Source organism: Athene noctua, chromosome 1 (assembly GCF_965140245.1).
Source record: "Athene noctua chromosome 1, bAthNoc1.hap1.1, whole genome shotgun sequence".
Lineage (NCBI taxonomy): Eukaryota > Metazoa > Chordata > Aves > Strigiformes > Strigidae > Athene > Athene noctua.
Genome location: NC_134037.1, coordinates 238,914,688 through 238,933,065, shown reverse-complemented (window position 1 = coordinate 238,933,065; position 18,378 = coordinate 238,914,688). Strand labels below are relative to the sequence as shown.

At 37.5% G+C, this 18,378-nt stretch overlaps 1 protein-coding gene across 3 annotated transcripts in view; it reads right to left on the bottom strand.

The window, feature by feature from the left end:
- Positions 1-1,204: 1,204 nt before the first annotated feature.
- The window catches only part of DCLK1 (doublecortin like kinase 1), a 255,207-nt gene continuing 238,033 nt past the window's right edge, over positions 1,205-18,378 (bottom strand). For 2 of the 3 annotated variants that reach the window (XM_074914194.1, XM_074914212.1), the window contains 2 exons: positions 17,470-17,583; positions 1,205-2,281 (listed from right to left, as the gene is read on the bottom strand). In XM_074914194.1, the coding sequence (XP_074770295.1) occupies positions 2,117-2,281; positions 17,470-17,583 (279 nt within the window). In that variant the 3' untranslated portion in view covers positions 1,205-2,116. Of the gene's footprint in view, positions 2,282-11,710; positions 11,785-17,469; positions 17,584-18,378 lie in introns of all 3 variants that reach the window. The other variant, XM_074914204.1, reaches the window with a different exon arrangement.

The following is an 18,378-nucleotide window of genomic DNA, read 5'->3' as shown; positions in this document are numbered from 1 at the left end:
ATTCAGAGATCAGAGTCTCCTGATGATTTAGGGTGAGATTCATTCTGCTAAATTTGTAATCTGAAATTTGGCAGCAGTTCATTCTACAGTCAATAGAGTGAGAGCAATAGGTGAATTAAAGCATGAGTCCTGTCTAAACTGCATGTCCATGACAGGTGAGATGAATCAAACCTGGAAACACTCACCTCTCTTTATTACCAAGTCTGGAGATCTAGCTTCTTCTACTAAATATCTCACTTCTAGATTATTGACATTGGGTAAATTCAAAAGCATTCCATATGAAATACTTGTACCACTTGTGTGAAGATTTGCAAGATTAACTTCCCATATTTAAAATCTTCAGGACTTTTACTATATAAGTTTTCATGATTGAAGCAATGAAAGATGCACTTTCAAGGATGGAGAAACAAAATAATTTCAATGTTTCTTGTAATACAGTTCAACTAGAAATGCAAAAGAGCATTACACTAGCTCCAACAAGCTGCAGGTACACATTTGCTGCCACAACTGCTTGTAGGGACTGTTCCATGAGGAAACACAACTCAGAATGGAAGCAGCACTGTGGGCAATTTGCCCTGTTCCTCCAAAATTTATTTATAGTTCCCAGCAAAATCCAAAAAGTCTGCATATCTTTTGGGGCAGCATATTAACATTTCTAGCTGTATGATATGAAAGAAAAATGGAGAAAGACAGGAAGGAAGGAAGGAAGGAAGGAAGGAAGGAAGGAAGGAAGGAAGGAAGGAAGGAAGGAAGGAAGGAAGGACGGACACATATTTATGACTTTTTAAAACGACTGAGAAAATTTTAACTTTAGAGGATAAAACTTCCATTTTATATAAGTAATAAAAGTATAAATTTCACAATGTTGATTTTTATTTTAGAATAGGATTTTCAAAGTTGTTTTTTTCATTCAAGTGAAATTTCGAGTCATTTTATAATATTTTTTCTTGTAAATTATCACATCTGAAGCAAAAGTCTACAAAGTGTAATATTTCTGGGGTACCCAACTTTGGGATAATGGTTAAATAAAATGCTATAATGCTGTGCTGATGTTTTAACAAACCAGAAATATGTATACTCTGTGTAAATGCCCATTTTATTAAATATTACAGATAGAACTGGTGAATCATTTTTAGTTCTCCATTCTAAGACAAAATTTTTGCTAATTCGGTCTAGGTTTTACATATATATTAAATTACTTTTATCTTCCCTGATTTAGAAGTACTCTAGCTATTTTAAGGGTAACTCTCATCAACGTTAATCTTTAAAAGTGACTCTCCAGGAATAACCAGGTCATGCTGAGAGGATCCCTGTACATTTCTGAATGTGAGGCAAAGGAACAAGGAACTTCTCAACTAGATCATTACAAACCATTACATGACAGAATGAGTCCTCAAGCCATTTCCCAAGACTCTGCATTGTCATTAGCAGCAAACAATATGGAAGCAACCTTTTGTGGCCATCATCATGGTCATTTCCTGTAAACTATGAGGCTGCCCTGAACTGAATTTCTCAATTAGCCCGAATAATATCATCCAACAACAGTCAGTCCCTGCGGAACTATGACGCAAGTTTAGAACAAGCTGCTGTAGAAGATGCTGTTTGTTTAATTTTATTTTTGTTTTTAAAGCCTATATTTGTAACCCCTAAGCAATAGTGTGTTTGATATTGTTTTGGCCAGAAACAGGCAAGGAACTTCAGGGTACTATAAAAGATATGTGCGTATAAAAGCAAAAAAGCCAGAATAAAGCCCTGATGTGGGTTGTCAAGATATAAGTTGATTGTTTACTCAGAGGGTTAACATGTGCTAAAATTACATACTGCAGTTCCTAGCTTCACTGATGAAAACATTCACTGCTTCTATCTTGAAATAAAAAAGCAAAATAGCCTTAACCCTTTGAGGATCATATTAGCAGCAAGTTGCAATCTAAACAGAGAACAAGTATTTCAATCAATTAGGAAATTATTCTTACAAAGATTCTGTGAGCACCCTTTTGTATTCCACCATCCCAGCATCTACTGCTGGATAGATCAGCTCTAATCACTTCACACAGGTCTGAAGGATTTTCAGGGTCTCAAAGGGTTAAAGCCAAGACTTTTGAGTAAAAGTATTTTATTAAAAGGGTGAGTTAGGTGAGCGAACAGTCTCGGATGAACTTGGTGAATAGTCTTCCGATTCGGAGTTGAGTTCAGGTGGAGCTTGCTGTGCCTTATAACGTCCCCTCACATCCTGGTTGCGTCTTCGTCGGAAAACCTGCCTCTCCTTATCAAGAGCGGTGGTCTGGCAGGGGCATAAAATAAGAATAAATGAAATTAGGCTGTGTGTGAAATGCAAAGCTAATGAAAACCATGAGTTTTTATGTGGCCTGCAAATACCAGGGATAATAAATGTTCAGACCAAATTAAACCTGCTCTGTCTCAGTCGGGTCTGAAAGGTTGAGCCCACAACATAGCTAAATGCTTTAAAAAGTGCATTTCCCAAACCTTAAGAGGTGGCGTGACATCATCAAGCAGATACAGTACCATATATATGGATGCCATATGTTCTACTTCTGGATGCTATTAACTTCATCCTTTAATAGATTCAAATTTCAAGCCAAATACCAACTGACCTTCCCCCCACCCTTCTCAAAGTATAAATCTGTTTCTACAGGCAAGGCAGAGATGTACGCTTGTCTTTGATTTGACCTAATGAAGGCTGATACACACTCACCCATGTTCAAGTCAGTGCAATCGGCTAACAAAGATGGATTGTGATGAAGTTGTCAGACAAGAAAAAAACAAACACCGAAGGGAGCTAGTCCAGCTCTTTGACACCTCCTCATGCCACTCAATGGATGTTCTTAGGGAGAACGCTGAAGAGCTCTGACGGAAAGACCCGTTTAGCCTGACCACCCTGTCTCCTCCTGTTAACTAAGGTCTATCAAATGAAATGCTCTGCTAATTTTATCTAGGCCTATCTTGAGTATCTAGGAATGGGAAAGAAGAACATTTACTTGATGGGCTTTACTTTTTGATCAGTTTCTGCCACTGTGAGAATGCAAGTCTTAATAATATGGCTGTAACTTCTAGCCACATCCTTTCTTCTGCTTTTCTGGCACATTTACAAGGTGAAACTGCAACCCAGGTAAGGGCAGCCCAAGTCTGACTAATGATTTCAAGCATAGGACTGGGTTTTGCTGTTTTTTACATTATGGGGCATTAGACTGAAGTCTCTGAAATCACTGTAAAATTACAAGTTCAACAGGATGGCCTTGATTCAGCAAGAGCACTTTGACACATAGTTAACTGCCTTCTGAAGCAGGGCTGCCTTCTTAAAATAAGGCCCATGATTTTTTTTTGAAAAAACAAAATGGGAAAAGGCAGGTGGCTAGTAAGATGACATACAAAATGCAAACAAATATCTGATCATGGCACTGGAGGCAAAGATAACTTTGAGAACTGTAAAGGTTTAACTGCTAAGGCTTGTAAAATTTGTCCCTAATATGAAAATCTTCATTTAAAAGAATGCAGCCAAAAGGTTATTCTGCTTCAAAGGATTTATTGTTTTCTCTTGAGATATACATGACTGATTTCTCTAGAAAATTTACCAGTTATAGTGTGAGCCTCATAGGAGAGCAGAGATGTATTTATAGCAAACATATTTTTGAGAACAAAATGAAAACTAAATCCATCATACCGGTGCAGAATAGCATTATAGCAATCCATGCTCTAAAATAATGCAATCAGCATTCAGTAATGATGTAACAGAGACAGAAAGATGGACAAGAGTACAGAGCTACTATAGCAAATGGATTTAGTTAGGCTAAATTGCTGAACTGTTATTTTTGTGTCTAGGACCTACATATCACTACTTTAAAGGGGTAAAATAATTAACTTCGATAAATTCATCCCTGTTTTTTAAATAAAAATTGCTAAAAAATCCAACACTTCTAATCTGCTGAGAAATTATTTGTTTACTGCTAATATTTTGGTTAAGAGCTCCAATTAGTATTTTCAATGCCTTCTACGTTTCTTAGCCTTGAACCAATTCAGGTTTTGATTATTTTTTAATGTGAAACAGAAGAATTCCTAGATCTTTTACACACAGTGAATATACTGCATACAGTATGTAATGCTGTGTGAAAATTGAAAAGAATGGCATATATTACCATTCTATAAAATACAGATTTCCATTTAAAAGATTTTTTATGCTTAGAGGAAATAAGCATTTATTTAAAGTTTAAACCACATCACATCATCCTGTGGTAATAGATACTCTCCTCTGAGAAAGTTTAACATTTCTAGTCGAATAATTAAAATACTTCTATTAAATTCTAAATTTATTTTTAAACCTGCTACATGAGAATGGTAAATGTATACATAAAAACTGAAAGTATTTAAAATTAGATAAGTTACACAGAAGAGAATACTCTTGAATAAAAGATTTGTTTTGAAATTTAACCTAGGATATTGCTTTTTTTAAAGTACAGAGTTCTAAAATTGCAAAACTAGATAGATAATTAAATATCAGGACATCTTTTTAAAGATATCTTTAATAAATAAACCCCAAGATACCAGTTTTCTACTATTGTTGGGGAAGCTCTGGGGGCTTTAGTTTAAAAGTATTTGTTTAAGAATACATAAAGGCACTTTCTGCCTCAATAATAAAAAATGTTAAGCAAAAAAACCCCAATGACCTCACCTAATCCAGCACCTTATGCTGTAGTTTGTAGGACCAAATATTTCTGGCTTCCTAACCGTTCAGAAACTTCCTGAGAAATTTTGAGACTTTGTTTTTCTTTGCATTTTTATCCAAACTCTCCCATGAATTTGATCCAATTGGTTTCTGTAAAGACACGCTTGTAGACTCAGGGGCATTATTGTGGTCACTCTCCTGGGCTGAGAGACATTCAGACTCTTTCACACCCAAAGAACTTACTGAATAAAAATGTATAAAGTCACAGAGAGCCAAAGAAGGGAGTATTTATCTAGTGAAAGCAAAAATATATAGGTCATAGTCTAACGTTTAATATTTAACATGTCAGAACCAAAAAATGGGTCCCTTCTGGCCACAGACAGAGCACTCACAAACCCTACAGAACTTGCAAGAGCGGGTTTATTCTGCTCAATGTTATGAAGACGTTTTGCACTTCTAGTGACTAATACACTGCCGGACCATATTGTCACTCTGCACAAATGCTATTTTTCATTTAATGAAGTCACGGTTATTTTTTACCTGTAAAGAATTTCAAAATAGGATAGATTAGTGCTTTGGAATGCAGGGCAGATGGTAAGATACATTCGAGTATTGACTGCATACATTTTGAAAGTGTAATTTTCACCCACTGTACCCCCTTGTGCACATGGACATATTCCAAAAATCAGCTTTTTCATTATTATTACTGGTTTTGTAACAAAGGCCTCTTATACACATTGCCTTGGTTTAATAGATGTATTAGTTCATATACTATTCAGCTGGTTGGTTCGCTGGTGCATGAACCAGTCCATTATGGATTTCCAGGGCATTTCTACTTTAAGCTTCTCTTTCAATAAATAATAAGAGGATCTGAAGTGCACTTATGCTTCACAGGGCTGCAAATCCCAGATTTTCATTATCACATTTTGACATTTTTTTTCCCAGCTTGAGGTGAGAGAGTGAGAACTTTGAGCACTATATGATAGTAATGGCAACTAAAATGTAAGGATAGTGTTCTTAAATAAGATATGCAACTGTCCTCCTACAATCCATATGAGGAAATGTAGAGCTTCTTACCCAGCAGCAGCTAAGTGGACTGCCTCTAATAGTTTGGTGCTGATGGGTCTGAAGCACTTCATTAAGCACTAATGTATTTTGCATCAACCTTTAGTAATCCTGACACTCAGTACCAAATGGTTAACAAGCCATTTTTGAATATGTATTTCATTTGAAGCAACAGAGTATTATTTTAAAATCATTGTTTCTGTCACCTATATACTAAGGTGCAGTTAGTATTTTCCCAGGATTTTGACACAGGTAGTGTCTTTATTCTGCTGTCTACCTCTTGATGCTGCAGGACTCCTGAGCCATGTAAATTTGTTTTTGTATCTTGGAAAATGTTGAACTGTGTGTTTGTGAACAGACATTCAAAAACTACAACTGCTTTGATACATATATTGGAGTTGCAGTGGGAAGCGCCTTATTTTAGCTGTGGGGTGATACTTTCTGTCAGGTCAGTAATTACTGGATTGAAGTAACTGCATTTTATGAATGCGAGCAGTGACTGTTTTTCTTTTCACTTGTCTTAATTTACTGCTGGCCACCAAATATAGATATATATTCATTTCATTAATAAAAGAACATTATTGTGCATTTTGCCTCTTAGCCCATCCATTATTCATATCAGCCAGGAGACCGAACTGGGGATGCAGCTGTTCACGCATTAATCTAAGAAACCCTTCCCTTCACTCGCTTTCATTCTGCAGGAGCATATTTGCAATTTGTTCGCAGTTTTTGTGATGCTTTGTTTAGTGTGTGGAACTGCATGGACATATGTATTGAAACACTGGTGTTTTTCTTCCAGTGCATTCTTTTATATACACGTATGTGTATGTACATATTTAAATGTTCACACCTAGATAATTTTATTTTATTTCCTCAAGCTTCTGGCTAGTGATCTTGATACATTGAGATATGTAACAGCAGGTTTCCTTACTGCAAAAATGACCATTAAACAATGCTCATGGCAGAGCCAGGCAGCCCTTCAGTCTGATTTTTTTTTATTTTTTCCATGGGTTCCTCAGGTTATATATATATATATATATATATAAAAATATATATATACATGTGATTGATTCATGATTCAAGACACTTTTTGGAGAGTACTTCAAACTTAGCAATGCACCTCAATCCAGGAGTGAAAGACACATGTTATTTTTAGCCCCTTAGGCACAAGCTATAACTAAGTCAAGTTACACGGTGATTTGGAGACATGCAAATGACCACATCGAGGGGACAAATTAATCGAGTGGATTTGAACCTAGACCTCCAAATACAAAAGGCCAGTGCTTTCGCACACCATGTAACTTCTGGCATGAAATTTAACTAAAATGAAAGTAAAAAAGAAAGAAAACCAAATCAATCTGATGTATGCTTTGTACTGTATTGGTGAGTGAATACAAAGACAAGTATGCTACACATATAACTGCTGCATTCATATTGCTATATTTAAGTTTGTATTTACTCTTTGACATCCCTCCTTTTTAGACACGATTCCTCAGCTGGTTTCAATTATAGATGGGAGAGAGTTAGTGCCAAGTTGTTTGCATGGGTGAATTTTATTTATATTTTGTAAATCAGTTGTGGTTTTCTTAGTCAAAGAGTAGAAGATATTTTAATGAGTTTAGATGTTTGCCTGTTTTTACCAATATTCAGTTTACAGAGGGTTTTACAGTATTAAAAATGGCACTTTACAGATAGCAAGTCTGATTCCCAACTTCCTTGTCCCTTTGTCAAGTCGTCTGGCTGTAACTTTTGACTTGAAAGTGTATTGTATTCACTTGGGACACGTGTAAGTAACTCGACAGATGCAAAGTAATGGGAATTAGGAATCAGACACAGAGGATGGAACTATGGGTTTTCAAATGAGCTATTCAGATACTTTTTTAACTGTGACAGTGACAACTGTATTTTAAAAATCCAATATTTTATTAATTCAGTACTGACTGGATTGATGACTTTGTTAAGCATCCAAAGTAACTCATCTCCTTGCTATTGTCATTACATAGATAAAATCATTAATTACTTTCCCGTACATTTCCTGGGCTTTATTTTGCTCCTTTAGCTTTTCTACAGTGCCTGTGGATATATAGAAAACAACATACACTAACATTTTATACTAATCTTATATGCAATACTACCTGTACTAATATTTTAAGTTAGATACGACCATTCTAGTGCTCCCCTGATATTCTGATCAGCCCAGAAAAGGCAAAAAATTCAAGCCACTCTGTCAGTAGCAGATTAAAATAATGTTAAGATTCAGACATAAACCAGAAGCAGAAAGGAAATTCAGGATGTAAGGAAACACTGGTAAATTATGCCAAGTATTGCCTTCAAAATGTGCTACCATTAGGAGGAACAGGTAAAGCGGCTGACGAAGGCTATGGGCAGGACACTGCAACACTTGGGGCTAAAGAAAAGGCTTGAAATGCTTTCAGCCTTATTATTCTGGCTTACTTACAAGAAAGCAAAATAAATGGAAACATACAAACTGTTAAGTCTCAGTCAAGGGCATCTTAAAGAAAAGTTCCTTATAAGAAAGTAAATCTATCAATTATGATATTTCTGGACAACAAAGGTGCCATTAGGATTTTTCGTGGTCACCGTTGTTAAATTCCAGTAAATTGAAATTATAAAAGATGCATGCATTGCCTTTAACCCTTTCTTAAAGAGATCTATCAGAGAATGGGCTGACTGGAGAAAGAAAAAAAAGAAATCCCAAACATAGTACCTCTGCTCAGAGATGGGTGATCTGTGCTGTCTTTGACTTGAGTTGACACTGATAATTAGGAGTGAATGAAGGTGTGACTGCACCATGGGCATCACTCACCCAACCAAGGCTGGTTTTCCTGGCTATCAAGAACAACAAGTTTCACCAGCCTTGGGGCAGCGCAGACTGCAGGGGTTTAACTGAGACCTCCAGGTCTCTTCCCCTAGAGCCCTGACGCTGCTTTGGCCTTTGCTGCACTTCTGATCACCATGCTGACGTCTGGACAGCATTAGGTGGGCTGCTTTGAAAACATTTATCAGTCTAGGATCCAAATGGTTTTACTGATTTGGCCTCTGTGGTTTTTCTGTTCCTCATATTCAAAGAACACTATTTTCCAGGCGTTATATCTCATACGTGCTACAACAACTCTTACTGTACATAAGGTTTGTTCTATTTTGGTATCTCAAAAAAGTCATGTCACTTTTGCGTATATTATCCTACTGAAAGGGAATAAAACAGGATGTAGAATGAGTGCTCAGAAACCTCGGATTTTGAGGCACTTTGAATAGGAAAGTCTTTTAGGCAGAGAAAGAAAAAGGTTTTCTGGTTGGTTGAGAGAGGATATAGTGCCATTTAAAAAGGTATTTTAGAAGACTGCTAGAAACTAGGGATGGAAACGATCAAAGGAGTGGAGGAGAGACGAATAGTTTAACACTAACAAAGGGAGCATTGCGTTTTCCTCGGGACTTGCTTTTATTTTTCCCTAGACTTGTGAATTCAGGCTGATTTTCATGGGCCTGTGACAAATTAACTGTTTTATAGATGGGAATTGATGAACCTTTTCATATGCTTTGCATTTGCGCTACTAAAAAGTAAACTCTTGCTACATCGAAATGGTTTTATTTAGACTAAAATGTTGGTCACTACAGCAGTTGCTTATTTCTTAGAGATGAAAGAGGAGCAAACACAAGGCAGTGCTTGTTCGGAGGTACCCTGTTACAGCGTTTCCTAATTAAGCATCTACACCTAGGAGCCCTGCTCTCCCAATTTGCCTTTCCACACTAGGTGCCCTGTTTAGAAAGCACTAATTATAAACATTGTTGTTACTGCCCCCAGCTGGAAAACAGAGCAGTTTATGTATGAATAAGAGAGATTATCGCCCATCTGCTCCAGCCCATTATTCAGGGATGTGTCATTTTGTATGCTGATGGCAGCCATTACTAGTGCTTTAGACAAATGTCCCCCCCCTTTTTTTTTCTTTTTTTTTTTTTTTATAGCGTTTATTTATTTACCACTTTTCAGAATTAGAGACTTCCCCCCTACCTCCTCAAAATGCATATGGTTTGTTTCAAAATCTAGACTATGCAGTTAAACTGAGTCAAGGCCAGTCTGAGAGGAGATGCTCGATTTTATCACAGGCTCCTGTTTCTGGTGGTCTGCTCCCCCTGAAGCTGGGGTTTTAAAATAGCCAAACATTGTGTATAGCAAATGGAAAGCCAGATTTTTTTTTTGTGTGTGTATAAAATAAAAATAGTAAAGCAGAGAAGGAATATAAGCTGATCATGGAGAGCAACTAAACTCCAGGAAGATAAATAAGGCTCAAGTGAGCTTTCTCCCAGTTTACAGAGGAGGCATTAAATTTGCAACTATTTGGCAAAGTCCTGCTTGACCCAAAATGCCATCTTTCCTTTGTAAGCAGAAAAGAAAAATTCCTCTAATACCAGCAAACCCACACTCAGCTAAAGCTGGGCACTCAGGCCCCGCTCCCCCCTTCTTCAAAACCAAAAAGCAGAGATGCTGTGCTGTTGTCTCTGGGCTGTGTTACAGGGCTGGAACCTGCAAAGCATGATGCCAAGTGATACCACAGACCAAGAAGGTTTTGTTATGTCCTTGCAGGTCATAGTAGGTTTACAGCCACCACTGCAAGTGCGATAGGCTGGAATTACACGTCCTGCTGCACACTTGAGCACTTGGCGTGAAAGTGTTTTTCAGTGCTTACTAGCCAGCGTTCAGCTGATGGATGGGAACTACTTTTCTAATTTTTGCCTGAAAAACAGGATTACTTTTGTTTTTTCTTTCCCCAGAACATCCATATCAGAATCTACTTAACACTTGGTGTGTGCTCAGGGAACCTCTAGGTTTTACAGAAACTGTGCTGGAGCCCAACCCATGCATTCAGTGAAATGATCCAGGGTGGGAATCTTACTTTACTGGAAACACTTGCAGTGACCGTCTTTATTGTTTCACTAATGTGGCTAATTTGCCGAGTTTTTCCAAATACCTCACAGAGGAGTTTTTAAAGGCTTCAATCACTGCAGTGTTAGAAAAATGCAGGTTTTGCAACAAATTTATACTAATTTCTCCAGTTATCAAAATGTGGGTCTTGTTAGTAATAAGAAGGAAGAAAGCCAGCAAATAACCACTTGATGGAAATTCTGGGGCTCTGAATTGATTGAGGAGGTGTGTGGGCCTCGTGTGGGCTATCAGACCTGGATCCCTCCTTGCCCCAGCTCCAGAATAACCCCCTCCCTCCCAGACCCCTTTTTATCATACAGGTTAAGCCAGCTAACGACAACCCTGGCACAGTTACACAATGAAGAAAAATATATTCAAAAGACTCATGCAATATTTAAAAAAATAAAATCAAAATAAATAGGTATCAGAAGGGTTTTAAAAAGAAAAGAGGAAGAATGCATTGTTAGAAACACAAGCTTACCAGCACATACAATGCATTGTATTTCATTGAACTTGGGAGAGTTTCTATGGCTCGCGTTATGTAAATGCATTGTTCAATCTAAGGTAAGGATTGTGTTTAGTGGGTTTAAAATGACAGTATATAGCTCCACACCTCACATGGAAAAAGAGGAAAATATATGCTGAGAGCCTGTTGCTGCTCCATGTGTCTCAAAACAGGAGCGCAGGCGAAGCAGATGCCTTAACAAGCAATAAGGAGGGGGAGGGTGCGTACTTCAGCATATCTAGTAGATTTTCTATATACACTGTCCTTTTAACTATAGGGGAAATTGATACTGAGCATGTGCGATGAAGAGAAAGCTGGCAATGTGGGTGTGAGGGATGGGTGAAGAAAGGGAATGAGGGGGTGTGGCATCTCAATCAAGATTAAAACGAAACTGATAAAGCAGCATATGGACCGGATAACAAATCAAAAAGCATGTTTATCCACTGAAGGAACTGGTTAATGGAGACTGCCAGCACGTTGCCATGGAAACACTGACTGTTGGCGCTGCACCATCTCATACCTTATCCAATACATTCCTGGTTGTTGGTAGTAGTCCAAAGACCCTGATCTCTTGATGGTAAACCCGTGGTCCAGCTGAGCAGAGAGAAATGGGGCAACTCAGTGGATCGACATTAGGCTAAAGAATTCAGACTCCAGAGCAAGCTGTTCCTTATTTAGTGCATATTTACTGTTTTCACTTTCAGAAGGCACTTATCTAACATCCTAAAGCTACGTACCTCAGACAAAAAAAGAAAAAAAAAAAGTGAAGAAATAAAAGAAGAAGATACTAACTCTAGATTCGGTCTTGCTAAATTAGAAGCCAATTTATTCAAACTAAAATGGAGTTTGTGAAATAGGTTACTTAATGCATAATGCACTCATTTAAAAGTCTGACAATTATCTTGTTACCTCCAAAGACAGAAGTGCCCCTTTAAGTTGCACATACCGGTAATGGAAAATTATCTTTTGCAATTAAACTGAGAGGTTTAATAATTTTTAAAAAATGCAGTGCAACCATCACAAGGAGCAGGCTAGACAGACTACACAAGGCTTAAATTAAACTGCTTCATAATCATGGAATGTGTAAAGATGAAAAGAATCAGGTTTTGATACCCCATCAATCATGGTAATTCATTTCTAAAAATGCGTTAACCTTGGAGAGTAGGACTACTCAGAGCCATGAATAACCTTGTTTATCATTTCAGCTTACACCTCATGCTCAAAAAGATAACAGCACAAAACTATTTGGTTTAAAATTGCACCAATTAAAGTCAAAATGGAAATGAACTTAACATTGTGTCCAGGAAAGTATGTTTATGACATTACTTGAGCAATAGAGATCTTTAAAGTTTAGTTTATCATTAGCAGAATCATGTGCATAGGAACAAAGAAAATATGTTGTTTTCTCTAACCCTTCTGTGCTGCACTAACAGACGATGGAGACATCATTTAGCTGAGTTAAATAAAATTTAGGGGAAAATATCTTGAGGGAGACACTCTGCTTGCTTTAAAATTGTTAGTTGCAATGATATTCACATTTCGCCCTATGAAAAGGCCATTTTGTGCTTCAAAAAGAGCGTGGCATATATTTCCAATACTGATGACAGTTTCTAATTCTAAATTCAGAAAAGCAGTTCAACACATTTCCAGTTACCAAGCACTTCAAGGGTAGCTAGGAGCTAACTGCAAATTTAAATTTTTCTTGACGACTCTCCTGCAAGTGTAGAATTTAATAATTTATTCCATTTTGTTAAAACAATGCCTCTTTCATCTTATTTAGAATTATTTAAAGGACGTTTCCTGTTTAAAACCAGGAGGACCTTGTCCCTAAGTTAATTTTCTGTTGGCTTTACTACACTGGTCTACTATTGCCATCTACTGGCTTCCTTGTATGCTGCACATAAAATGCACAAAAGGGAAGTTTTCTTAAAAAGCAGATCAAAAATATTGTCCTAAAATTGGACAGCTAAAAAGTGATCTGGAGAAAATGGGGAGTTTCTTCCTAACATGAGTTGAAACAATTTCGTTGGTGTGAAAATCCTGCCATGAGAAACCTGACTGTGGACGATGATCCCAGGAAAACACAAACAATAGATGGGAAGTGATAGCCTAGGCACCGGTTCATCTTTAAGCCAAGCAAAACTCACAGACTAAACTTGGCTTCTTTTCCACACGACCCAAGAAATCCCACCGCTAAAAATAACACTTGGAGTTTGTAATTTTGTCTTAAAATCGGCAGAAATCAGGGCAATGACCCATCCGCTGCCTTCCCCTTGCCAGATTGCCTGCAGCAGCCCCACACCAGCCCATTAGGACTCTGCAAAAGGCAGAGCGCTGCATCAACTTTCTCAGCAGCTTTTCTCTTTTGCTGTCCTACTTGATTCCTCTGAGGCTCCAGCTGGAGTTTGCTCCCATTGCCAAGACAGAGACCTCATACAACCTTAACAGAAGATTATCATTAGTCTTTTTCTCTGTCTTAACAATGGCAAAAATACAAGCACAAAAGTGACAACATGCAGGCAAAGCTTTAACACTTCAGACACGAACACATAGCCAACGATATTCAGTTTGTACAAAGAATTACAGCACACCTCTGGATTGCAGAAGCATTCTTAAAAAATAATTTTGGCTCTTGGTCCCTTTAGCCACTGTCACTAAAGCCCAGAGGGTACAGCCACAGAATATTGTTCCGTGGCCAAAAGGGGAAAAAAAAAAAAGAAAAAAAACCCGGATAATAACCTTGGAGAATTGAAGGAAAAAATCTATCCTGAAATTTTAAAAAGACTATTTAGTAAAGTCTGGTTTTATGTTTTTAGTGCAGTATCTTTTATAAACATCATCATGGAACTACAGAATACTGTTCTGATTGGAAAGCTGTATGAGAAACCTGATTCTGCAAATACTTTGGCACACGCTTAACAGTAACATGGCCATTCTGACACAGACTGGAGGGGCACTAGCCCAGCCCATCTCCTACACAGACTGGTTGTCAATGCCCATGACAAGAGTTTAAGAACAGGGCAAGTAAATGGATCTCTACTCTTCCATCAGCAAGCAGTGTTTTTTAGGGATTTGTTAATTCTCTTGCTGTTTTAAAAGCTAGCTCTCCAATTAAAATTTTGCTGGCAAAGCTATGTTGATTTAAGGGAATTTTTTCCCAACTGACGTAGTTATGCTGGCAGAACTTTTAATGATGTATTAATGTATCAACAGAGAAGTCTCTTTGCCTGTGCAGTTAATTTTGTTTGAGGAATCATATTCTGCAATACCAGCAAAGGAACTACTCTGCTAGGCAGGAATGACGTGTTCATTATGGTTGTTTGTCCAAACTGACAAATCCTTTCAAATGTGGACAAACTTGGAAGTCTGGACACACGCATGAGAACTTGCAGGATGTCTCTGCCCTGAACAGTCAGAGAGACAACTTTTACTGAGGATTACCACATCAACAGAGTAGACATAGGTCTGAACCAAAGGAGGCAATACAATGCATTTGGACATTGCTGAAGGAAGTAATAGCCACAGTAGACATATACAAATACATGTGGCTTCAAACTTCCTCCCAGTCAAACTGACCACAAACAAATCTTTAGGAACTTAGTTTTCATATTATAGTTTTAATTGGTGCATATGATAAATACTGCTTGAGATCTTCGAGGTGTGTTACTTCTCACCACTGAAGAAAATAGGCATATAATGTCATACCAGTGTGAGGACAAATTAAGAACTAAATACCACAGATTAGCTATCTTTGTGCATAAACAGTTATAAACCTCAAAATAATGCTAATAATTATATTTTATACTATTAAGCTATATAAATATATGCACATATTAACACATTTTCACCAACACACAGAGACACAGATGTGTTATATAATATATAGAAGGCATCTCTATATTATATACACAAGTACTCTCTCAAAAAGTTACAGTAAACATACAGGCAGGCACAATAAAACAGTATTTTTGTAGAAAATATACTTAGTGCACATCTTTAGTGCTGAACAATGTTACAGCATCTGTACATACTCTGAAAATTCTAAATGTAGAGCAGTCTTCATTAATAAGATTTACTTCTATGATATTTGAGATTGCACAGTTAAAAGAAGATTCCCAAACATAAAACCCTGATGACATGCATGTCAAATGTATATTAAGTATGCTTTCAAATGCAGAAACAACAATTAAAGACTTTGTTGTTTTGCTTCTGGCTTTATTTTACTTATTAAATTAGTTTTGAAGAAAATAAAGGTAATTTATTATCAAAACTAAAATTATCTAGCTTTCTGGAACATTACCAAAACACTAAAGAGGTCTATACTTTTCCCATCTCTTTCAAATTTTTAGAAAATAATTGTTACAAGCTAATGAAACCACTTTCTGAATTCTGTGAAAATATTGTAAACATTTCTACTTTATAGGCCAAGTTGCAGGATTAATCATGCCAGAGTATGATGTTCACTCATAGGGATGATCACTAAAAGTAATCTGTTAAATTTCCAAACACTAAAAAATAAATAAAAGCCATTAAGAATATAATTAAACATATACTTGTTATATATATATATATATATAGTGTTTTGCAGTGGAAAGATAAACTACAGTGCCTTTTTCATTACTCAAGTGTCAAACTGCTGTAAACAATTCCTTGGCAGAGGAACTGGGACAAAGAAAAAGAAAAGGAGGGTGGGGAAATTAAAAACATAAAGGAGGCGAGGGATGGATGAGGACAGAGGCATTATTTCTCACTTTTAAGCTTTGAAGTCATTAGCATGGAGGTTCTGAGCAGTAATTCTCATGGACAAGCGTGCTGGCAGTCCATTCGAAAGGAACACGGTTTCAGCTAGTCTATACAGAACATACCTGCATTTCAGATGAGCAATGGGTATGTGATGTTTTAGTTGTGGGAGAGTTGTTGCAGTATTATTGCTTAAAAATGAAAATAAATAAATGTTGACTATGTTAGCTGATGACTGAGAAAATCTAGGAAAAGCATGAAGAACAACTTGCTTCCATGTTGCGGACGTTCAGGGTTGGAAAGAGTAAAGAAAAAATATGAGAGAGGCACAGCTTGAAATTTTAAGTACTTATACCAAGTAACTTTGAGAGAGTATCCGCTTTGCTGCACAAACAGTTCACACCTGTGAGCCAGATTGCATGTGCTGAGCTGAGTATACTTCATGCTGATTTAACTCACCACTGGAGGGGCTGAGCTGAGAAACATGAAAGTGGAAACAGTACAAGAAAGTGTACATGTGCAGTCACACCACCTGCAATTTATGGAAGCTGGGAATGAACACTGAGTAATCTGATATGGGAATGGTTATGCTTAACGTGTCACGTATTTTTAGTGACTATTTGGAGCGTTAACACTACCATGAGTAATAAAGAAAAGCTTACAAACACAGGCAGATGTATCAAAAATGTGAAGGATGCGCGTTACTATTCAATGGCATTAGTATGAATAATCTCATAACACACTGAATATATTCTGTGTACATGTATATCTAATACACATGTTCATCTTTGGGGAAAAAATACAAATGTATGCAATGTATGGCTACACTGAAGATGCTATTGAAACCTCAGTAAAGCTTGGTCAAAAGTTTGGTCAAGCTTGGTTTCAGAAGCTCTAACACATTCTAACCTGGAAAGCCTGGACTGGAATTGCAACATGACAGAAGGCAACATTAAGTCTTTATCCAGTTAAGTCCTTCTGCCTGAAGGGAAGCAGCGTGCATGTGGCAGTACAATAAAATGCTGCTGCTCAGCTAAATCTGAAGTGGCTAGACTCATATCAACTATGAAGGTAGGAGTGGGGCATCATAATTCTCTTTGATGTCTTCAGAGAAGAGAAGCTTGGGCTGCCATACATATTTTCTGTTAAAATTTTGAACTAATTTCCATTTTAAAGTGCTGCTGTCCTTTGCTACGACTTCTGTGTGGCCTCAATCCGTGTGATGATTCAGCTGCCAAGTAAAATGTCATGATCCCATAGTTCAAACTGTTGAATCTACTTTGGAGTTAGGTCCACTGATCTTCTGGTAAAATGTGGAAGTGTGTGTACAGTTATATCTCCTAAGGCTGTTAAATAACAATATGACAAACAACGAGAATCAATGGATAATTGTGCAGAATACCAGTCTAACTATGTTTATATTAATTAGAATTACCTAAAGATTAACCCTCTCTGGTTTCTTTTGGTGGCATGTCCTAAACACACACTATCTTGTGGGCACATATTTAAGTGTTTGAGCTGTGTATTTCAGATGCTTACTGCTATGACAGAAACTCCAGCTGCTGTGCTGTTCGGTTTAGGGCCTGTGTTGAAATGCTTCTTTATCTTCCCAGCTACTGAGAGCTGATGTTCATTCTCTGGAAGGCCATCATCCTGCAGAGAAATAAACCAAAATAAAACTTCAGTGAGAAAAGGCAAAATAAAGGAATCGAAAGGTGATTCTGATAGCACCTGTCAATACAGAAAAGTTTACAAAAAGTCTGTAATGAAATATGGGTCAATCATTGTCTCAATATTCTCGATTGAACCGATATATCTAAGGTATTTATAAGATGAACATCACATTTCGTCATGAACCAGCCTCCCAATCCTTCTTTACCCAGTATCTTCCTCTCAAACTTTAGGGAATGTTAATTAATAATAATTGCTAAGCATTTTATTATTCTTTTTACCATGTCTTAACTACCACTGCCTAGCTATTTTAGGTTCATTAATATTTCAAAGTTTGATAGGCTTGGACCTGTTTATGATTTTGTTTACTCATCGAATAAATTCAAATGTAATGACCTCAAGAGTAGAAAGCGTTCAAGGGATTATGGAAACCAGAGGCCCTGTTTTGGGAGGATGCAGGAAAGCACCTCCAAAAAGCCTTGAGAGATTCCAATAAGGTCCTTGCCTCGTCATAAAGGTTGCAAACTCAGGGACTATGGTGTTGGGTGAATGTTCCAGCCATGGCTCAGTGAGTCCCCCAGTGAGGAAACCCAGGCAAGATGGGAGCTGAGTCATATCCTAGCTGAGACCTCAGGACAGGTGAGCACGGGACCTCACCAGCACCAGGGTGTATCACTGCCTATGGCTGCAGGCCAGGTTAGGTGCAGGCTCATGGCTTGCTGTGGCATTCCCCGCAGACTACGACTGTACTGTACTAAAATCATATAGTTAAAGCCA